At 45.1% G+C, this 24,340-nt stretch overlaps 1 protein-coding gene across 2 annotated transcripts in view; it reads left to right on the top strand.

Moving 5' to 3' along the window:
- The first annotated feature begins 841 nt into the window (after positions 1–841).
- The window catches only part of LOC106606307 (protein tweety homolog 2-like), a 145,312-nt gene continuing 121,813 nt past the window's right edge, over positions 842–24,340 (top strand). For both annotated transcript variants that reach the window (XM_045715759.1, XM_045715760.1), the window contains exons 1-2: positions 842–1,257; positions 9,069–9,241. In XM_045715759.1, coding sequence (XP_045571715.1) covers positions 1,129–1,257; positions 9,069–9,241 — 302 coding nt within the window. In that variant the 5' untranslated portion in view covers positions 842–1,128. The remainder of the gene's footprint in view (positions 1,258–9,068; positions 9,242–24,340) is intronic.

Raw genomic sequence — 24,340 nt, 5'->3', positions numbered from 1 at the left:
GCATCAGCTGTTAGAGCAGCTTACCGATCACTGCAGCTGTACACAGCCCATCTGTAAATAGCCCATCCAACCAACTACCTACCTCATCCCCATATTTGTTTTAGTTTTTCTGCTTTTATGCACACCAATATTTCTACTTGCACATCCTCATCTGCATATATATCACTCCAGTGTAAATTGCTAAATTGTAATTACTTCACCACTATTGGCCTATTTATTGCCTTACCTCCTTACTTCATTTGCACACACTGTATATGAATTTTCCTATTGTGTTATTGACTGTACATTTGTTTAACACATGTGTAACTCTGTGTTATTGTTTGTGTCGAACTGCTTTGCTTTATCTTGGCCAGGTCGCAGTTGTAAATTATAACTTGTTCTCAACTGGCCTACCTGGTTAAATAAAGGTGAAATAAAAATGTTTTTTAAATAACCTTACAGGTATTATCAGAACGTACACCACAAACCACAGCCTTGCATGAATGGTTCCCAACTATAGTGCTCTATCCTGCTTTAGCTGTCGGATTACATGAGATAAATTCTGCTCTGATAACCAGCAGTTTTATACCAGATATGAGATAGCCTATGGGTTTTATTCTAATAGCACCATCATCATTATAGATTTAATTTCATGACCTGAATGTATTAACCGCATCGTCTTCACTGTAGCCATATCCTTTTCCACTAGGTTATACTTTCTTGACCGCAGCTGTAAATGGTTTAAAACGGGTCACGCACTGTGTATTGAAGGGCACTATCGTCAGTCTCGTGACTTGGATGAGTGCGCGGCGCGCGCGGTCAAGTCAGAAAAAGCGGCTTCTACTGGAACGAGCTTTACCGTGAGCGCGCCTCCGAGAAGTTAAAACAGCTGTCTAGCTGCAGAACTCTACACGGGACCACGGAGATACCAAGATAATGCTGTTGTTATGCCTTGTTCTGAGGGCAAAGAGTCCAAGGAAGTAGTTTTGTATTGTTTATTCTCCTGCGTTACATTGTAAAGTGTTTTCCAACAATAAGTCGCGGATTCATGATTTGTTTTTTGTACAGAACCGAGGATTAGGCTGCTGACGGGGTCTCAAGTTTTCGAATGAGATTTTAGGGGTCCAGAAGCACTTTTTGTAATAAGGAATGGCCACGGCACGGCTGGACTATATCGCTCCATGGTGGACCTACTGGCTGCACAATTTCCCCCACTTCAACTTCACCTTCCAGCACGTTGATAACACCTTCAGACCCGGGGAGGCGAGCTACCAGCAGGTTGGTACCTACTACCACTGCGCGTAAAGCGCGGCCACGTTTCTCTTCTAGACTAGAGAGAGGGCTCACTGAAAGACCTTCACTGACAGGCCACATATCTAGGCAAATGATCTGAAAACGACTTTGTTGGTGAAAGATTTAACAATTCATTTGGAAAATAAAATACATAATTTGTCTTTAGCTGAATAATGTTTTGTATTTTCTTATGTAATTTCCCACATTGCTATAGGATGTATTTCCATCCGCACAAACTCTGCACAGTTTAACTTTTAACGAAGTGAACACACTTTATTCTCTCTATTCTCTGCTATCATCACTGTGGCATGTTCAATAGGACGTAGCAAAATAAAGTTATGAGCAGAGTGGACACATCACATCTGTTTTAGTATTGACATCTCCAGCTGCAAAGTCCTGAGTGTGCCTATCTAGCCTGGTTGCATTCTCTGTTAAGCTATTACATTCCACTCCTTGCCACTCCTGTCTTTGGCAAATGAGTGGCAAGGAGTGGAATGTTAGCTAAAAAGACTGGTAGCCAAACTAGTGCCAATCTGGCTGGTTGGTTGTTTGTTACCAGCCTTCAGTGTCTGAGTCTGGGCATGTTCCTTGTTGTCTTCCTTATTGCAGTAGTGCTCCACAGATGAATATGTGTTAAGCTTCTCAGAATAGGATTGCTGATCTAGGATCAGCCCCCCCATCCATGTAATCCTATTCATTGTGATCTAAGGGGCAAAACTGATCCTATATAGATCAGTACTCCTGCTCCAGGACACTTGTTAGACACAGCCCCATATCTCACTACACCTGGAGAAGTGTTTACCCTGTCAATAACCACATTACACACCACAGCAGTGTTCTGAGATGTGAGATGTGCAGCGTGACTGCATAAAGACGACCTGGAACGTAGCCACAGTGTCAGAGATCAGGGGCACACACAGAGATGTTCACACAGAGGTTACCACTACATAACACTGCTTACCACTACATAACACTGGTTAGAGCTACATAACACACTGGTTACCACTACATAACACTGGTTATTAAGACATAACACTGGTTATAACCACATAACACAAGGGTTAACGATACATAACACTGTTTATAACTACATAACACTTGTTACCACTACATAACACTGGTTATAACTACATAACACTGGTTATAACTACATAAAACTGGTTATAACTACATAACACAGAGGTTAACACTACATAACACTGGTTATAACTACATAACACTGGTTACCACTATATAACACTATATATGCTTATCTTTGCCAGTGTGCAGTTGTAAATGAGAACTGGTTCTCAACTGGCCTACCTGGTTAAATAAAGGTGAAATAAAAATAAATAAATCAATTATACAGGTTATAACTACATAAGACTAGTTACCACTACATAACACTGGTTACCGCTACATAACACTGGTTATAAGTACGTAACACTGGTTATAACTACGTAACACTGGTTACCACTACGTAACACTGGTTACCACTACATAAAACTGGTTCTAACTACATAACACTAGTTACCACTACATAACACTGGTTATAGCTACATAACACTGGTTACCGCTACACAACACTCGTTACCAGTACATAACACTGGTTACCACTACATAACACTGGTTACCACCACTACATAACACTGGTTACCACTACATAACACTGGTTACCACTACATAACACTGGTTACCACTACATAACGCTGGTTACCACTACATAACACTGGTTACCACTACATAACACTGGTTATAGCTACATAACACTGGTTACTACTACATAACACTGGTTACCACTACATAACACTGGTTACCACTACATAACACTGGTTATAGCTACATAACACTGGTTACTACTACATAACACTGGTTACCACTACATAACACTGGTTACCACTACATAACACTGGTTCCCACTACATAACACTGGTTACCACTACATAACACTGGTTACCACTACATAATGCTGGTTACCACTACATAACACTGGTTACCACTACATAACACTGGTTATAGCTACATAACACTGGTTACTACTACATAACAATGGTTACTACTACATAACACTGGTTACCACAACATAACACTGGTTACCACAACATAACACTGGTTATAGCTACATAACACTGGTTACCACTACATAACACTGGTTACCACTACATAACACTGGTTATAACTACATAACACTGGTTACCACTACATAACACTGGTTACCACTACATAACACTGGTTACCACTACATAACTCTGGTTACCACTACATAACTCTGGTTACCACTACATAACGCTGGTTACCACTACATAACACTGGTTACCACTACATAACACTGGTTACCACTACATAACACTGGTTACCACTACATAACTCTGGTTACCACTACATAACGCTGGTTACCACTATATAACACTGGTTACCACTTCATAACACTGGTTCCCACTACATAACACTGGTTAACACTACATAACGCTGGTTACCACTACATAACACTGGTTACCACTACATAACGCTGGTCACCACTACATAACGCTGGTTACCACTACAGAACACTGGTTACCACTACATAACACTGGTTACCACTATATAGCACTGGTTACCACTACATAACACTGGTTCCCACTACATAACACTGGTTACCACTACATAACACTGGTTAGAACTGCATAACACTGGTTGTAACTACATAAAACTGGTTACTGCTACATAAAACTGGTTACTACTACATAAAACTGGTTACTATTACATAACACTGGTTACTACTACATAAAACTGGTTACTACTACATAAAACTGGTAAAAAGAATTACACGATTTTTACCTTGTCAGCTCATGGATTCGTTTTTGCAACCTTCCGGTTACTAGTCCAACGCTCTAACCACCTGCCTTACATTGCACTCCACGAGGAGCCTGCGTGGCAGGCTGACTACCTGTTACGCAAGGGCAGCAAGAAGCCAAGGTAAGTTGCTAGCTAGCATTAACCTTATCTTCTAAAAAACAAACAATCTTAACATAATCACTAGTTAACTACACATGGTTGATGATATTACTAGTTTATCTAGGTGTCCTGCGTTGCATATAATTGATGCAGTGCCTGTTCATTTCTCATCGAATCACAGCCTACTTCGCCAAACGGGTGATGATTTAGCACTGTCGTTGCACCAAACCTAACTATCAACATCAATGCCTTTCTTTAAAATCAATACACACGTATATATTTTTAAACCTGCATATTTCGTTAATATTGCCTGCTAACATGAATTTCTTATAATTAGGGAAATTGTGTCACTTCTCTTGCGTTCCGTGCAAGCAGTCAGGGTGTATGTAGCAGTTTGGGCCGCCTGGCTTGTTGCGAACTGTGTGAAGTCCATTTATTCCTAACAAAGACTGTAATTAATTTGCCAGAATTGTACATAATTATGACATAACATTGAAGGTTGTACAATGTAACAGGAATATTTAGACTTAGGGATGCCACCTGTTAGATAAAATACGGAACGGTTCCATATTTCACTGAAAGAATAAACGTTTTGTTTTCGAAATGATAGTTTCCTGATTCAACCATATTAATGATCAAAGGCTCGTATTGCTGTGTGTTATTATGTTATAATTAAGTCTATGATTTGATATTTGATAGAGCAGTCTGACTGAGCAATGGTAGGCAGCAGCAGGCTCGTAAGCATTCATTCAAACAGCACTTTCGTGCGTTTGCCAGCAGCTCTTCGCTGTGCTTCAAGCATTGAGCTGTTTATTGAGCTGTTTCAAGCCTATCAACTCCCGAGATTAGGCTGGTGTAACCGATGTGAAATGGCTAGCTAGTTAGCGGAGTGGGCGCTAATAGCGTTTCAATCGGTGACGTCACTCGCTCTGAGACTTGGAGTACTTGTTCCCCTTGCTCTGCAAGGGCCGCGGCTTTTGTGGAGCGATAGGTAACGATGCTTCGAGGGTGGCTGTTGTCGATGTGTTCCTGGTTCGAGCCCAGGTAGGGGCGAGGAGGGGGAAGGAAGCTATACTGTTACACTGGCAATACTAAAGTGCCTATAAGAACATCCAATAGTCAAAGGTATATGAAATACAAATGGTATAGAGAGAAATAGTCCTATAATTCCTATAATAACTACAACCTAAAACTTCTTACCTGGGAATATTGAAGACTCATGTTAAAAGGAACCACCAGCTTTCATATGTTCTCATGTTCTGAGCAAGGAACTTAAACGTTAGCTTTTTACATGGCACATATTGCACCTTTACTTTCTTCTCCAACACTTTGTTTTTGCATTATTTAAACCAAATTGAATATGTTTCATTATTTATTTGAGGCTAAATTGATTTTATTGATATATTATATTAAGTTAAAATAAGTGTTCATTCAGTATTGTTGTAATTGTGATTATTACAAATAGATAAAAAAAATCGTCCGATTAATCAGTAGCGTCCGTTTTTGGTCCTCCAATAATCGGTATCGGCGTTGAAAAATCATAATCAGTTGACCTCTCCCATCTATATACTGTATATCTGAGCATTTGGATTGACAAAGACTTAATGTTTAAGAAACATACGGATGAGCTAGATAAAAAGCTATGATTTAAAGTAGGCTTCTTTTTTAGAAATAGATATTGCCTCTCCCTAAAGAGCAGGAAGCAGATTGTACAGTCAACTTTCCTGCCAGTTCTTGACTATGGTGACACCATCTACCAGATTGCAGCAGCCACTACTTTCTGAGGAATGTGGCTGTTTTTCTAGAATGTATGTATTGTGCAGTAATTTAGTTGGTTTTGCAATGCATTGATTAGATTTTGTCTTGTGAATTGTATGTATTGTAGAGTTTGTTAAATGCTTTTGGCATCTCTAAGTGTCTATTTGAAAATAACTTCAGCTCAAGTTGTCTCCATGTGCCTCAAAGCTATACACAAAGTCCCATTTGATGTCCACGGTGGGAAAGAAATGATCTGAAACCACATTACCGTAAACCACATCTTCTAAGCTGTTATCATTCACAGCCTGGTGATTGTGTGAGCATGCCACATCACTTAACTGTGTGGGGGGTGTTTGTGAATGCTGCTGTTGTGTGTTGTAGTACCTCTATACTACTTTACATTGTGATATTGACCTGTGTTGCTGAATAGACAGGTCAATGGAGGTAGTGTGATGCTAACAGATTCACTTCTCTCTCTCCGGCCAAACTGGGAAACTGTCTGTCTGTTTGTGTAAGTAGGTAACACCGTAGTCTGTCCTCTGTGATTAAGACTACAAGATGTGTAACACTGTCAGATTATCTTCTAAAGCAGTTCTGAACAATGTGGACCTTCCTCCTGCTGGCACATCCTTCTGGAACAACAGGACTATTTCAGATCGAGAGGTGGGATTGAGGACAGAGCCCAGAATATGATCACTTTAATGACTTGGTACAGTTGAACTCTGTCTGGGTCCAGAAGTTTACCACAGGAGTTTGAAAAGCAGTTTCATCTTACTTTCCAGGTCATTGTTGTGAAAGAGAATGTGTTCTCAATGACTTACATGGTTACATTTAATTAGGCAAGTCAGTTAAGAACAAATTCTTATTTAAAATGACGGCCTACACCGAATGACGCGGGGCCAATTGTGCGCCGCCCTATGGGACTCCCAATCACGGCCGGTTGTGATAGAGCCTGGAATCGAACCAGAGTGTCTGTAGTGACGCCTCTAGCACTGAGATGCAGTGCCTTAGACCACTTCGCCACACGGAAGCCCCAACTACTGGTAGTTACATTGATGTAGACACTGGTTGGATGAGAAATAATACATGAGCCTTTAGTTTCTGCTGCTCGGCCCTGTCTGAGTCTGCAACCATGGTCAAGACCGTGGTCAAAAAATGATGCCAGAACCCATAACTTGATCAGCCAAATTGAGTCAGGAAAATAGAAGGTAGCTTCCTGTTAAGGTTCTGTGGAGACAAACAGTACCTTGTTAGAGTCATGAAACCATGCCAGGTAGGAGTGTGGAGAAACAACATGGGCCCATAGGGCTCTGGTCAAAAGTAGTGCACTATATAGGGAATAGGGTGCCATTTGAGAGTCATCCATATTTGGCCAAAACCCCATGGTTCCACTTGGCTTTGATTTCAGTTCTTGAATTTTTAACTCCTCAACACTCCAAACCACGGGCTGAACTTTTGTCAACTTCTGTAAATTGCTGTGTGTGTAGTTGTACTTGTGTAAATGGCTGTGTGTGTAGTTGTACTTGTGTAAATGGCTGTGTGTGTAGTTGTACTTGTGTAAATGGCTGTGTGTGTAGTTGTACTTGTGTAAATGGCTGTGTGTGTAGTTGTACTTGTGTAGTACACTATGTTTTATCACTTCCATCACCTTTCATCAAAATGAACGGTACAAACTTCAGGCGTACCTCATCTCAAAAACAAAGACATTATGGCTACAGTAGACCCCCATGTTCTGCTTGCTGCTTTCAATACCTCTCTCTTTCTCTTTCTCGCTCGCTCTTTCTCTCTTGCTCTCTCTCTGTCGCTCTTTCTCTGGCTCTCTCACTCTCACTTATTCACTCTCTCTCGCTCTCTCTCCTTTCCTACCCTGGCTATCCCTCCATCATTCATGCTCTGAGGGTAACCTCAGTCAGGGAATCACAAGACTGTTTGAGAGGGAGACCACTTTGTCACCTGACATTGAGCTGAAACTCCTCTGAGCAGTACTGTTTTTCCCCCTAACACCCTAACTCCTGTGTGGATCAGTTGGTAGAGCGTGGTGCTTGCACCACCAGGGTTGTGGGTCAGATACCCGGGACCACCCATACGTAAAATGGATGCATGTTGGCGAGTATGACTGTAAGTTGCTTTGGATAAAAGTGTCTGTTGAATGACACATGTTAATAGTAGTAGTCCAAGAGACCCCAGGTATCTCTTAAACCACCAACACCAGGTCATGTTCATTAGACACCAAACTGATAACACTGAGAAGGAATACCTAGACTTGTCCAATGAGAAACCTTCATGTTCATTTTTTTGAAAATACTTGCTATTTTGTGCCCTACTGAACAGATCCTGGGGTGTATTCAGTGAGCCTGCCCCCCCCCCCAGCTCTCTTTCTCTCTCTCTTTCTCTTTCTTTCTGTCTGTCTCTCTCTCTCTCTGTCTCTCATTCTCATTCTGTCTCTATCTCAATCTCTCTCTCCCCTCCCCCATCTCTCTCTCCCTCCCCTCCTCTCTCTCCCTATCTCTGGCTTCACACAGAGAACTGCTAGTGATGATGGCTGATGAAACAAACGTGACTTTTGACCCATTATATCTTTTCATATTAGTCTCACTTGATTCCAGTGGCTCCCTTTCCGTCAGAGTGGGGTCACTCTACACAGTAATCAATCACAGGGCTTGTATCAACTCAGGACCTGACATGATAATATATACTGGTTGTCTGAAGAAATGGTGCTTTGCAAATAAGTTCTCTCAGTGTGGCAGTTGTATGTTTCCTGTTATTAGTCAATAACAAATGTATTATAACATGCTCATCTCTCTGTTTCTCCCTCTCCATCCCTCTCCCTCCCTCCCCCTCCCTCGCTCTCCCTCCTCCCTCTCCCCCTCCCTCCCCCTCCCTCTCCTCTCTCTCCCTCCCTCTCTCCCTCCCTCCCTCGCTCCCTCCCTCCCTCCCCTCCCCCTCACTCCCTCCCTCTCCATCCCTCTCCCTCCCTCTCCTCTCCCTCTCCCTCCCCCTCCCTCCTCCCTCTCCCCCTCCCTCCCCTCCCTCTCCTCTCTCTCCCTCCCTCTCTCCCTCCCTCCATCCCCCTCCCCACCCTCCCTCCCCCTCACTCCCTCCCCGTCCGCCCTGTCCTCCCCCAGTCTCTGGTCTTCCTAGCCTGTATATCAGCTGCTGGACTAGTCCTGAGCCTCCTGCTGCTGTCTGTCTACCTGACCAGTGTGTGCTGCTGCAGGAAGGAGGAGGAGGAGGAGACCAAGAGGCCTGACTCCTGCTGTGTCTCCTGGACCGCTGTCATCACTGGACTCATTCTATGGTGAGTAGTATCACTGGAACTGTTTGTATCTAACAGTACTGTACTACAGTATTAGTTTTACAGGGACCTTTCTTCAGTCTGTCCCGGGTGTGGTTCATCCTATGGTGAGAGGTGTTGTCTTATATTACAGAATTACAAGCCAAGGTCTTTTAAGGGCGTATGCAAGGCACAGACGTTCGCTTCACCTAGCCAAGTTCCACTAGAAGCAAACCAAATCTAGTATGTGGGGCTCCTTTAGTGTCTAGATCAGGGTTCTACAACTCTGGTTCTGTGATAGTGATGTACCACAGCTGGTATAGCTGATCAAGGTCCTGGCCAGTAGCTAATTAGTCAAATAAAGTGTTTAGGGTTGGAGTGAAACTCCAGGAGGGGAATTGGACAACCCTAGACCGCCTTCCTGTGTTCTTGGAAAAGGTTTTGATGTGATCTTTGACATTCAGGAGTTGACCTCTGACCTCATTAACTCACACACAGAGGCTGACATGCTGCTATGGTGGTGAGAGAGAGAGACCAGATGGTCACTTTTGGCCTGATCCACATTGACCATGTTCCCTGACGACAGTCCTGCTCTCATTGTGTCTAAAGCAGACTACACTATGCACTGTCTACCCTACACTATCACTACACTACATTACACTACACTATCTATTCACGTGTCCTGGGTGTGCACAGAACAGTGTCCATTGAGGCGTTATCCTTTGTCCTCTGAGATTGTGGTTTGCAACATTCACAATGTGCAGTTGTGCATTGTCTCACTGCCACAAACAGAAAGTCCCTTTTTGGATCTGTATGTTGGGCTGCCTGCCTCATCACTATAGGACCTGTAGGGCTGCCCACCTCATCACTATAGGACCTGTAGGGCTGCCCACCTCATCACTATAGGACCTGCCCACCTCATCACTATAGGACCTGTAGGGCTGCCCACCTCATCACTATAGGACCTGTATGGCTGCCCACCTCATCACTATAGGACCTGTAGGGCTGCCCACCTCATCACTATAGGACCTGTAGGGCTGCCCACCTCATCACTATAGGACCTGCCCACCTCATCACTATAGGACCTGTTGGGCTGCCCACCTCATCACTATAGGACCTGTATGGCTACCCACCTCATCACTATAGGACCTGTAGGGCTGCCCACCTCATCACTATAAGACCTGTTGGGCTGCCCACCTCATCACTATAGGACCTGTTGGGCTGCCCACCTCATCACTATAGGACCTGCCAACTTCATCACTATAGGACCTGTAGGGCTGCCCACCTCATCACTATAGGACCTGTAGGGCTGCCCACATCATCACTATAGGACCTGTAGGGCTGCCCACCTCATCACTATAGGACCTGTAGGGCTGCCCACCTCATCACTTTAGGACCTGTAGGGCTGCCCACCTCATCACTATAGGACCTGCCCACCTCATCACTATAGGACCTGTAGGGCTGCCACCTCATCACTATAGGACCTGTAGGGCTGCCCACCTCATCACTATAGGACCTGCCCACCTCATCACTATAGGACCTGTTGGGCTGCCCACCTCATCACTATAAGACCTGTTGGGCTGCCCACCTCATCACTATAGGACCTGCCCACCTCATCACTATAGGACCTGTAGGGCTGCCACCTCAACACTATAGGACCTGTTGGGCTGCCCACCTCATCACTATTATTATTATTATACAATTATAGGCTAATATCTTGTAGCAATATGCTATATTGTTTTTGTAAAGTTTTCAGTATTTGGAGTAACAGTTGTTTATTCATGTAATGACATTCCCCAGGTTAAAGCATTACTAGACACTGTGTTAATAGGAACATCTTCCTAATTTTAAGTCACAGCCCTGTGAATGGAACACAATCCATGTCTCGATTGTTTCAAGGCTTAAAAAATCCAGAGGCATCTGCTAAACATGTGTATGTGACAAATACATTGTGGTTTGATGTGATGTTTTGCTTTATACAGACACCCACTAGTGAAGGAATGTTATTAGAATGAAGGGCCTCTGACTCTTCAACAACAACACCTCCATTGGTTGGTTAGTTACCCTGGGTTACCATCCATCTCAGACCATGAAGTCAAAGGTGAATGTGATCAAAGTTAATCACATTTGGAGCAGCACCTTGATTTTTTTTGTTCCAACCAAGACTCTTAGTTTAATTAGGTGATAAAGTCCGTTTTAAGTCATGGAATTGTCACAGTAAGAGACAGTGGTCTTCGATTCCATAGTAATATAATGTAGGAATTGCATTTCTATGGTCACATTGGCAGTGTTCTTATTAGTTATGGACTAATATGAGACAGAGAGATTTTTCTTTACCTTTATTTAACTAGGCAAGTCAGTTAAGAACAAATTCTGGTTTTCAATGACAGCCTGGGTTAACTGCCTTGTTCAGGGGCAGAACGATAGATTTGTACTTTGTCAGCTCAGGGATTTGAACTTGCAACCTTTCAGTTACTAGTCCAACGCTCTAACCACTAGGCTACCTGCCGCCCCAGATGAGAGATAGAGAGCAGAGAGATAGAGAGACAGTGAGAGAGCAGAGAGACGGAGAGAGATTGAGAGAGATTGAGAAAGAGGTTGAGAGAGAGAGATGGAGTGAGAGAGAGACGGGAGAGAGAGATGGAGAGAGAGCAGAGAGAGACGAGAGAGAGCAGAGAGAGATGGAGAGAGAGTGAGAGAGACGAGAGAGAGCAGAGAGAGATGGAGAGAGAGTGAGAGACAGAGAGAGAGAGCAGAGAGGGAAGATGGACGAAGATGGAGAGAGAGCAGAGAAAGAGAGAGCAGAGCGCGCTCCATTGGCCTGCCCTACATCCTCAGGTTTTCATAATGCCCAATGAAAGAGAACAACAAATGATTCCTCCTCCCAATGAAAGAGAACAACAAATGATTCCTCCTCCGAATGAAAGAGAACAACAAATGATTCCTCCTCCCAATGAAAGAGAACAACAAATGATTCCTCCTCCCAATGAAAGAGAACAACAAATGATTCCTCCTCCCAATGAAAGAGAACAACAAATGATTCCTCCTCCCAATGAAAGAGAACAACAAATGATTTCTCCTCCCAATGAAAGAGAACAACAAATGATTTCTCCTCTGAATGAAAGAGAACAACAATTGATTCCTCCTCCGAATGAAAGAGAACAACAAATGATTCCTCCTCCCAATGAAAGAGAACAACAAATGATTCCTCCTCCCAATGAAAGAGAACAACAACTGATTCCTCCTCCCAATGAAAGAGAACAACAACTGATTCCTCCTCCCAATGAAAGAGAACATCAAATTATTTCCCCTCCCAAAGTGCTTGATTGAGTTGGCAATGTGTTGAGCTTAATCTTGTGACAGAGCTCTAAGTGCTGAAGGTAATTGAGTTAGTTAGCTGATAACATTCCAGGAGGGGCCAGCCCAGCTCTGATTGGTCTCTCTTACACCAAACCTATTGTAGTGCTAAGTGCTATGGCATGCTGCTACTTAGCCTGACCAAGGAGCGCTGTGTGAACTCTTGAATGGCTCTCTGTTTCCTATGGAAACGTGACTTCATTTACATTTTAAAGCTCACACAATACAGGAACCTACCCCCCTGTAGGAAGTACTATCTTATCTTATTTTGAAATGCATAATAAGATGTTTATTTAGCCAACAAGTGCTGTGTTAAACCTTTTCTGTCTGGGTTCTGGGTGGCTTTCACCTTTCCTCAGTACAGCTAGTCTAGTAAAACCTCTACTATTGTTGTGATATAACTAAACAGGCTCACAGCTTTCAGTTAACTGCTCCTGTAGGAAATAAAATACAACTATAATATTTGTGCCTGGACTTTTGGGGCGAATATCAGTTTCCGTTTTCTACAGCCAAGCCTGGAACCTTGGTCATGTAACTTTGGGAATGTGTTTTATGGTGTTTATTTAAGGAAGCATTTCACTGTGAATTGTACACCTGTTTGATTTGGTTTCTGTAATTGTCCATGTGGTTGCTGTAATAGGGGAAAACCCTAGTGACACTAAACACCTTAATGACCCCAGTCCTCCACCTCTCAGCTACTTACCTTCTCCACAAGGGCCTGTGTGACTGGACGCTCTGTTCTGCTCTTAAATGCGGTCCTGTTCTTGTTAATGTGATTTGGGAATGTGGTTTGGTTTCCTGTACAAGGTTATTTTCAGATGTGGTCTTCCATAAATCAACAAGCTCAATAACAGTTGTTTGTCTGATGTAGCTCCTCTCATCTGGTGGCTGAGTTGTTGGACAGGAGACTTCTATTGAAAGATGTTTGAACATTGACTTGGAGGGAAACGTGTCCTTGATTTGCTATAGCTAGTAGGGTTTAGTGCTGGGCTGGAACAAAAGTGTGCCATGCCCGTTGCAGCCCCCAGGACTAGTGCCCACGGATAGCCTGTTGTTTTTATGTTGTCTAATGGTTTTATTATAACCCGAAGACTTTAATCCAATAGCCTGTCTTTTTATTTCTCTGTTCTTTGTTTTATGAGTCACAGGGTTTTTATGATTAGATGATGTCACCGGACAGTTTCATGTTATATCATATGTTATTCCATTATATTACCTGTTATCATTCTATTACCTTCTCTAATTGGATATATCATTCTGATCATTCAACCAGGCCTAACATGTTAGATGGTATGGGTGGAGGTAGTGTTGGATCACTCAACCAGGCCTAACATGTTAGATGATATGGGTGGAGGTAGTGTTGGATCATTCAACCAGGCCTAACATGTTAGATGGTATGGGTGGAGGTAGTGTTGGATCACTCAACCAGGCCTAACATGTTAGATGGTATGGGTGGAGGTAGTGTTGGATCATTCAACCAGGCCTAACATGTTAGATGGTATGGGTGGAGGTAGTGTTGGATCATTCAACCAGGCCTAACATGTTAGATGGTATGGGTGGAGGTAGTGACTGTTGGATCATTCAACCAGGCCTAACATGTTAGATGGTATGGGTGGAGGTAGTGTTGGATCATTCAACCAGGCCTAACATGTTAGATGGTATGGGTGGAGGTAGTGTTGGATCACTCAACCAGGCCTAACATGTTAGATGGTATGGGTGGAGGTAGTGTTGGATCATTCAACCAGGCCTAACATGTTAGATGGTATGGGTGGAGGTAGTGACTGTTGGATCATTCAACCAGGCCTAACATGTTAGATGGTATGGGTGGAGGTAGTGTTGGATCATTCAACCAGGCCTAACATGTTAGATGGTATGGGTGGAGGTAGTGTTGGATCATTCAACCAGGCCTAACATGTTAGATGGTATGGGTGGAGGTAGTGTTGGATCATTCAACCAGGCCTAACATGTTAGATGGTATGGGTGGAGGTAGTGACTGTTGGATCATTCAACCAGGCCTAACATGTTAGATGGTATGGGTGGAGGTAGTGTTGGATCACTCAACCAGGCCTAACATGTTAGATGGTATGGGTGGAGGTAGTGACTGTTGGATCTGTAAGGGAATTCAGCCCTATGTTCATACAAGACACCACAGGAAACTTCTTTTATCAGAGGTTAGTTTGTTTAATAAGGATTGCAACCCGGAGTATACACTTACAGCAATTTACAAACAACACACTCCGTTCTAAAGATGGTGTTTTCCCTTTTTATCCCCTACTATGGTTCACCCCACCCAGGGTGATGTCCCTTAACTATAATACAATATCAGCTCATAATTAATAGTTGCTAATACAAAGATGTTTCTGCTAGGTGGAGTTCAGCTTATTGTTATTTGCAGTTACTTTCCCAATCCTTCTTCCTCCTATTGCTACCATGTGCTAGCAGAGGTAAGACTGGAACATAGTATCAACAGGAACTGAAAGTATAGTTTCAACAAGCAGGCATATGACTTTTGTACAGTTGACCTCTTCATGCACTTGCAAAGTCTACCACTGATTCTTAATCTCAAGCTGAAGCAAAACATTAATCATTGTACTTTTGTAATCACAATTAGAAGTGTAATGTACAGATATTATAAAATTCCTTTCAGATCACTCAACCAGGCCTAACATGTTAGATGGTATGGGTGGAGGTAGTGTTGGATCATTCAACCAGGCCTAACATGTTAGATGATATGGGTGGAGGTAGTGTTGGATCATTCAACCAGGCCTAACATGTTAGATGGTATGGGTGGAGGTAGTGACTGTTGGATCATTCAACCAGGCCTAACATGTTAGATGGTATGGGTGGAGGTAGTGTTGGATCACTCAACCAGGCCTAACATGTTAGATGGTATGGGTGGAGGTAGTGTTGGATCATTCAACCAGGCCTAACATGTTAGATGGTATGGGTGGAGGTAGTGTTGGATCATTCAACCAGGCCTAACATGTTAGATGGTATGGGTGGAGGTAGTGTTGGATCACTCAACCAGGCCTAACATGTTAGATGGTATGGGTGGAGGTAGTGTTGGATCACTCAACCAGGCCTAACATGTTAGATGGTATGGGTGGAGGTAGTGTTGGATCACTCAACCAGGCCTAACATGTTAGATGGTATGGGTGGAGGTACTGCCTGTTGTATCATTGAGTCAGAGTATGTGAGCGGAGTGGAGCTGGAGCTGGAGCCTTAAGCTGGAATGTGGAGCTGGAGCGAGGAGCGGAGTGGAGCTGGCGCGAGGGCGGAGCTGGAGCCTGTAGCTTGAACGTGGAGCTGGAGCGAGGAGTGGAGCGGAGTGGAGCTGGAGTGAGAAGTGGAGCGTGCCCAATTTGACTGGAATGCAGAGCTCTTCTCACCCGCTCCAGTAGCGCTCATTTCACAAGCTCAGGGCATGCCCGGCCCAGCATGCATTTGTGTGCTGCTTTAGCTACATTTATGGAGTTTGCTAAATATTTTCATAAAGAAACTGATAAAACACACAGGTGCTAAATCAAGGTGACTTACAAAGATGAGGACCAAGAGCAAGAGATGGAGTGTGGTGATGTAATGTTGTCATGGATCCCTCCAGAACTTTCATTACGCACACCTGTCCCCTATTCCCACTGATTGTATTTGCATATATGTGCCCTTTGGTTTCCATTGGGCTGTAGATTATTGTTACTATGTCTGTTGGTGTGTGTGAGTGCCTGTGCTGTGTGTTTTGGCTTTTGTGCCATTGTGGATTGCGCAGATGATTACGGGTCTCGTCCTGTGTGTTAATCATTGTGCGCGTGTGTTATTTATTCAAGGTACTCCTCGCTCTTTTGTTTTGGGTTTCTACCCAGTGTTTTGGTACATGTTTGTTTGGTCTTCGTCCCCGTGCCTTTACACGGCACGCCATAATTCGGGCTTAATAAAAAAAGAATATTACGCATTCCTGCGCCTGTCTCCCGATCCTTCATGCCAACGTGACAAGTGTCCACAACTAAAGATTCAGAGAGAGAGACGGAGAGAGAGAGAGTGACGGAGAGAGACGGAGAGAGACAGAGAGAGAGAGAGAGAGAGAGAGTGACGGAGAGAGAGATTGACGGAGAGAGACGGAGAGAAACAGAGAGAGAGCAGAGCGAGAGCAGAGAGAGACGGAGAGAGAGAGCGCTGGAGCTCGTGGTGGAGCACAGTAATGCTATCAGGGTACACATTGTATTTCATAAAGCCTGCATGTGCTGGGTTTGAACTTTTGGGACTATTCCATTGGTTACATTGTGCCAACGAGGTAATCTCGATCAAGTATTGCTGGAAGAAAACAACCACTTTGAGGTCATGTGTGTGTAGCAGCAGCACTGTAACTCTATAGCTCAGTGTTATTTAACCCTGGTCCTTGGGACACAGAGGGGGGCACTTTTTACACACCTGATTCCACTAACTCATTGTTACGTATACAGGTAGTGTGTATCCTGTGTGTTTCTTTTCTCTCCTTCTCCCCTCACAGGTGACAATCATCATTCCCCAATCAGTCATCAATCAGTCGCTAATCAGAAGACACCTGCACCTTTTCATTTACCCTATCACAGTCCCTTTCCCTTTGTTTAAAACCCCAGTCAGTTTTTTCTCAACAGATCAATCTCTCTCTGTAAGCTCAAGCTCTCTGTGTTCAATCTCTCTCTGTATCCCCAGCTCTCTCCTTCTGTATTGATCTCTCTTTTGTTTTGGTGCCTAAATGTCACTTTGTCCGTCAGCCTGTGAGTATTGTTTTGTTATAGTGTTTTACTGTTTGTTTGGTGGGAAAAGGGGGTACCAAGACAAGTCGCCCATGGGCCTACATTACCCGTAGGAAAACAGTGTCTAAATACACTAGTTAGAACTGGGTGGACCACCCACTGTATTTTTGGTTAGATAGCTAGCTGTTATAGAAATAGGCTAGTCTAGCTTAGGGGTGTTTTTGGATTATTGTTTCTTTCCTTGGGACCAGTAGTGGTTGACGGTAGATTTAAGTTGTCTGTGGTTTTTGTTGACACCGTTCCTTTTCACTATTATAATTTGCATGAGTTATGTTACGGGTCTCGTCTCCATCCCCCCTAGACTGCAGGGCCAAAGGGATTCGGAACATAAGTGGGGGCTCGTACGGGATCTGTCTTTACTGACACCCATGCTGCTCGTGCAAATTATTGTAGTGGTTAGTTCGGTGTTGAGCGTCATAGCATTAGTGTTTGCTATTTGTTTAGTAGTTCAAGATGGCTACTTTTGATGTGAAATCCTTTTTGGATAACCCTTTGTGGGAGGTGTTTGACAATGTCGTAAAGTTGATTTACTGACTTTGGCTGACCATTTTTCATTGTCTATTTCGCACAGTTTAGTTAAGGCGGAGGTTAAGAAACTAGTGTTACATATTTTGTTAGAAGAGCAGGTGCTGGTGTTAGCCGCTGCCTGAGCCTACTACCCCTGTAAGGGATGTTGTGGCTCCGGTAAGCCTGTCGGTGTCTGAGGGCGAGGCTAAAGCTCCAGCCACATTGCCCGTTTTGATCCCCTCTCCCCACTGTCAACCGGTGATGCCAGGAGGGATGTCCGTTCGATACAGTTCCAACTGGAGGCAGAAGAGAGAGCCCAAATTAGGCGAGAAAATCTCCAGTCGGAAATGTGTAAACTTGAGGCAGAAAGAGAAATGTGTAAACTTGAAAAAGAACGAGAACAGCGGCAGTTAGAGTTGGAGATGTGTAAAATTGAGGCAGAAAGAGAACAGCGACAGATGGAGTTCAAAATGCGCCAGATGGAACTGGAGGCGGAGACAGCGAGGCTAGCCTTCGTTCCTGCTGTGCCTGTTAGTGAGGCATCCTCACCAGCTGTAGCTTCCAACACTTTTGACATTAGTAGGCAGATTGCCTTAGTACCTTTGTTCAGAGAGTCAGAGGTTGACTCCTATTTTTGTGTGTTTGAGCGAATAGCCGTAGCATTGATGTCACGTTCTGACCAGTAAAAGGGTTATTTGTTATTGTAGTTTGGTCAGGACGTGGCAGGGGGGTATTTGTTTTATGTGGTTCGGGGTTTGTTAGTATGTGTTTTTGTAGAGGGGTGTTTGGTTAGAGTATTCCGGGGTTTTTGGGTTATGTTCTTTATTTCGTATTTCTATGTTCTATCTATGTTGTGTATTTCTTTGTTGGCCTGGTATGGCTCTCAATCAGGAACAGCTGTACATCGTTGTTGCTGATTGAGAGTCATACTTAGGTAGCCTGTTTTCACCTGTCCCTTTGTAGGAAGTTGTTGTTGCATAGCTGTGTGTGTGTAGCCTGCAATACTGTTCGTTTGATCGTTTTCTTGTTTTGTTTCGTATGTGTTCAAATAAAGTGAAGATGAGCACTCAACCCGCTGCACCTTGGTCCATTACGTACGACGACCGTTACAGAACTTCCCACCACAAATGGACCAAGCAGCGATGTAAGGAGCAACGGAGGAATTATGTGGACTATCAGGAAACTTGGACATGGGAGGAGATCCTGGACGGGGCTGGACCATGGCACCAGGCTGGGGAATATCGTCGCCCACCGGAGGAGATAGAGGCAGCCAAGGCGGAGCGGCGCCGGTATGAGGCTCTATACACACAGTCGGCATTTAAGCCTGAGAGGCAGCCCCAAGACATTTTTTGAGGGGGGCACACGGGTGGTTTGGCTGGGCCAGGGTTAAGCCCCAAGCCAACTCCCCGTGCTTATAGGAAGCAGCCTGTTACTGGTCAGGCCCCGTGCTATGGGGTGATGCGCACGGCGTCGAGGCCGAGCATTCACAGGCCGGTGTGCGCGGTGCCAGCGCCCTGCATTTGCCAGGGGGAAGCGGGCATCCAGCCAGTAAGGGTGGTGCCAGTACTGCGCTCAAGACCGCCAGTGCGCCTTCACGGCCCAGTGTATCCTGTTCCTGCTCCTCGCACTAGCCCTGAGGTGCGTGTTTCCAGTCTGGCACATCCAAAGCCAGCACCACGCACCAGGCCTCCAATGTGTCAGCCCAGTTCAACTCGTCCTGTTCCTGCTCCTCGCACTAGCCCTGAGGTGCATGTATCCAGTCTGGCGTATCCAAAGCCAGTCCCACGCACCAGGCCTCCAGTGCGTCAGCCCAGTCCAACTCGTCCTGTTCCTGCTCCTGCTCCTCGCACTAGCCCTGAGGTGCGTGTATTCAGTCTGGTGTATCCAAAGCCAGTCCCACGCACCAGGCTTCCAGTGCGTCAGCCCAGTCCAACTCGTCCTGTTCCTGCTCCTCGCACTAGCCTTGGGGTGCGTGTATCCAGTCTGGCATCTCCAGTACCAGCCCCACGCATCAGGCTTTCAGTGCGCAGTCCCCGTCCAGAGCTTCCGACGACAGTACCCCGTCCAGAGCTTCCGTCGACAGTACCCCGTCCAGAGCTTCCGGCAATAGTGCCCCGTCCAGAGCTTCCGGAAACAGTGCCCCGTCCAGAGTGTCCGGAAACAGTGCCCCGTCCAGAGTGTCCAACGACAGTGCCCCGTCCAGTGTCCAACGACAGTGCCCCGTCTAGAGATGGCCCACAGTCCGGAGCCGAGTGAGACGGCCCACAGTCCGGAGCCGAGTGAGACGGCCCACAGTCCGGAGCCGAGTGAGATGGCCCACAGTCCGGAATCGGCGCAGCCAGAGTCGCCCTACAGTCCGGAGCTCCCAGAATCGTCCGTCTGCCCGAGGTCTACAGTGAAGTGCTTCAGCCCGAGGTCTACAGCGACATGCCTCAGCCAGAGGTATTCAGCGGGGGTGGACAGGTTAGGTGGGGGACTAAGGCCAGAGCGTGAGCCACCTCCACAGTAGGAGGATTGGTGAGGGGGGGGGGTGTAGCACGGGAACCGTCGGTGACGGCAGCCACCCTCCCTTCCCTCCCTTTAGTTTGGGGGGTTTATTTTCGTGTTTATTTTTTGTGAGGTGCTGTCACGTTCTGACCAGTAAAGGGGTTATTTGTTATTGTAGTTTGGTCAGGACGTGGCAGGGGGGTATTTGTTTTGTGGTTCGAGGTTTGTTAGTATATGTGTTTATGTAGAGGGGTGTTTGGTTAGAGTATTCCGGGGTTTTTGGGATATGTTCTTTATTTCGTATTTCTATGTTCTGTCTATGTTGTGTTTCTTTGTTGGCCTGGTATGGCTGTCAATCAGGAACAGTACATCGTTGTTGCTGATTGAGAGTCATACTTAGGTAGCCTGTTTTCACCTGTCCCTTTGTGGGAAGTTGTTGTTGCATAGCTGTGTGTGTGTAGCCTGCAATACTGTTCGTTCGATCGTTTTCTTGTTTTGTTTCGTATGTGTTCAAATAAAGTGAAGATGAGCACTCAACCCGCTGCACCTTGGTCCATTACGTACGACGACCATTACAATTGAAATGGCCTGAAGAGGTATGGTGTTTATTACTTCAGTGTAAATTAACTGGTAAAGCCCAAGAGGTTTTGTCAGCGCTACCTCTTGAAGACTGTTTGAATTATGAAGTGGTCAAAGCTACTGTTCTTCGCGCCTATGAGCTTGTTCCTGAGGCATACCGACAGAGATTTAGGTCTCATAGAAAGTCTTCTAGTAAGACTTATGTGGAATTTGCTAGAGACAAGGGAAATGTGTTTGATAAATGGCATGCTGCAAGTAAGGTAAGTGATTTCAACTCTCTCCAGGAGTTAATCTTGTTGGAAGAGTTTAAAAATTGCTTACCCGAACGCATTGTAGTTTACCTAAACGAACAAAAAGTATCCTCCTTGTCAGAAGCGTTTGTGTTGGCAGACGAGTTTGTGTTGACGCACAAGAGCGTGTTTTCGGCTCATACTGAGAGTAGAGCCACTGAGTTGCCTACTTTTAGCTCTAGTCGGCCAGCAGGATATCCAGCACGGCAGAAAAATTAGTGTTCCTGTTTCTATTGTCATAAGGTGGGACATATGATTAATGATTGCTTCCTGCTAAAACGCAAACAAGGGATGCCTATTCGTGCCAAGCCGCCAACAGGTGTTGGGCTAATTCGTACGGTTGTGAGGTCTGAAACGAAACAAGTGCCTCAGGGTAAATGTAGTTTGAAAGTCTCAGTCCCCGACCGCAGTTACAAACCGTTCATTTTTGAGGGGTTTGTGTCCATAAAGAATGACGAAGCATCTCAGCATCCGGTTAAAATCCTTAGAGATACTGGTGCGGCGCAGTCGTTTATATTGTCTGATGTGTTGCCCTTATCCGAAAATACATACTGTGGTTCCAGTGTGTTAGTTCAGGGTATTGAAATGGGTTTTGTGCCATTGCACTTTGTGAATGTACACTCTGAATTAATCAGTGGAATATTCAGAGTGGGGGTACGTCCTATGTTGCCAGTAAAATGTGTGACCTTTATAATGGGTAACGATATTGCCGGCGGAAAGGGGTAGTACCCGTATTGGATAAAAGTGACCACTCTCTCTCTAATGAGCTGGCACAGAGTTATCCACATGTGTTCCCCGCTTGTGCTGTCACTCGTGCTCAGGCACGACAAGTGGGTGACGTGATAGATTTGTCGAACACTGTTTTGTTCAAAGAGGTTGATCAAGAGGATGGGTTGTGTGCTACCTCTGGGAAGCTGATCACCTCTGACAAACAGACAAGGGAAGAATCGAAGTATGTTGAACTTATTGCTGATGAAATACAGTTACCAGTCACTCGTGACCAGCTGATTGCTAACCAAAAGGTTGACAACAGGCTGGCTAAATGTTTTTTCTAGTGTTGTCTCATTGGAAGAGGCAAAGAAGAAGAACGTGGCTTACTTCCTTGACGGTAATCTCCTCATGCGTAAATGGACATCGCATGTGGACGCAGACAGAGATTGGAATGCTGTTTACCAAATAGTGATTCCTACAGCCTTTCGACAAAATGTGTTATCCCTTGCTCATGATCACCAGTAGTCTGGTCATTTAGGAATCACCAAGACGTATGATCGGGTCCTTCAACATTTATTTTGGCCAGGTTTAAAACAAGATGTGGCTCAGTTCTGTCGGACATGCCACACATGTCAGATAACAGATAACATCAAACCTTTGACTAGTTGAATCAGGTGTGATAATGCTAGGGCATGCTGGAGTAATGGACGGTAGAGATACAGGACTGTCCTAGTCTCAGGGTTCTGGAGTAATGGATGGTAGAGATACAGGACCGTCCTAGTCTCAGGGTTCTGGAGTAATGGACGATAGAGATACAGGACCGTCCTAGTCTCAGGGTTCTGGTGTAATGGATGGTAGAGATACAGGACCATCCTAGTCTCAGGGTTCTGGAGTAATGGACGGTAGAGATACAGGACCGTCCTAGTCTCAGGGTTCTGGAGTAATGGATGGTAGAGATACAGGACCGTCCTAGTTTCAGGGTTCTGGAGTAATGGATGGTAGAGATACAGGACCGTCCTCGTCTCAGGGTTCTGGAGTAATGGATGGTAGAGATACAGGACCGTCCTAGTCTCAGGGTTCTGGAGTAATGGATGGTAGAGATACGGGACCATCATAGTCTCAGGGTTCTGGAGTAATGGATGGTAGAGATACAGGACCATCCTAGTCTCAGGGTTCTGGAGTAATGGAAAGTAGAGATACAGGACCATCCTAGTCTCAGGGTTCTGGAGTAATGGATGGTAGAGATACAGGACCGTCCTAGTTTCAGGGTTCGGGAGTAATGGATGGTAGAGATACAGGACCGTCCTAGTCTCAGGGTTCTGGAGTAATGGATGGTGGAGATACAGAATTATCCTAGTCTCAGGGTAATGGACGGTAGAGATACAGGACCGTCCTAGTCTCAGGGTTCTGGAGTAATGGATGGTAGAGATACAGGACCGTCCTAGTCTCAGGGTACTGGAGTAATGGACGGTAGAGATACAGGACCGTCCTAGTCTCAGGGTTCTGGAGTAATGGATGGTAGAGATACAGAACTGTCCTAGTCTCAGGGTTCGGGAGTAATGGATGCTAGAGATACAGGACCGTCCTAGTCTCAGGGTTCTGGAGTAATGGATGGTAGAGATACAGGACCATCCTAGTCTCAGGGTTCTGGATGGTAGAGATACAGGACCATCCTAGTCTCAGGGTTCTGGAGTAATGGATGGTAGAGCTACAGGACCGTCCTAGTCTCAGGGTAATGGATGGGAGAGATACAGGACCGTCCTAGTCTCAGGGTTCTGGAGTAATGGATGGGAGAGATACAGGACCGTCCTAGTCTCAGGGTTCTGGAGTAATGGATGGTAGAGATACAGGACCGTCCTAGTCTCAGGGTTCTGGAGTAATAGATGGTAGAGATACAGGACCGTCCTAGTCTCAGGGTTCTGGAGTAATGGATGGTAGAGATACAGGACCGTCCTAGTCTCAGGGTTCTGGAGTAATGGATGGTAGAGATACAGGACCGTCCTAGTCTCAGGGTAATGGACGGTAGAGATACAGGACCGTCCTAGTCTCAGGGTTCTGGAGTAATGGATGGTAGAGATACAGGACCGTCCTAGTCTCAGGGTAATGGACGGTAGAGATACAGGACCGTCCTAGTCTCAGGGTTCGGGAGTAATGGATGCTAGAGATACAGGACCGTCCTAGTCTCAGGGTTCTGGAGTAATGGATGGTAGAGATACAGGACCATCCTAGTCTCAGGGTTCTGGATGGTAGAGATACAGGACCATCCTAGTCTCAGGGTTCTGGAGTAATGGATGGTAGAGATACAGGACCGTCCTAGTCTCAGGGTTCTGGAGTAATGGATGGTAGAGATACAGGACCATCCTAGTCTCAGGGTTCTGGAGTAATGGATGGTAGAGATACAG

The sequence above is a fragment of the Salmo salar genome, chromosome ssa03, assembly GCF_905237065.1.
Source record: "Salmo salar chromosome ssa03, Ssal_v3.1, whole genome shotgun sequence".
NCBI classification, from domain to species: domain Eukaryota; kingdom Metazoa; phylum Chordata; class Actinopteri; order Salmoniformes; family Salmonidae; genus Salmo; species Salmo salar.
Note: the sequence above shows the minus strand (reverse complement) of the source record. Positions and strands in the feature narration are given on the sequence as shown.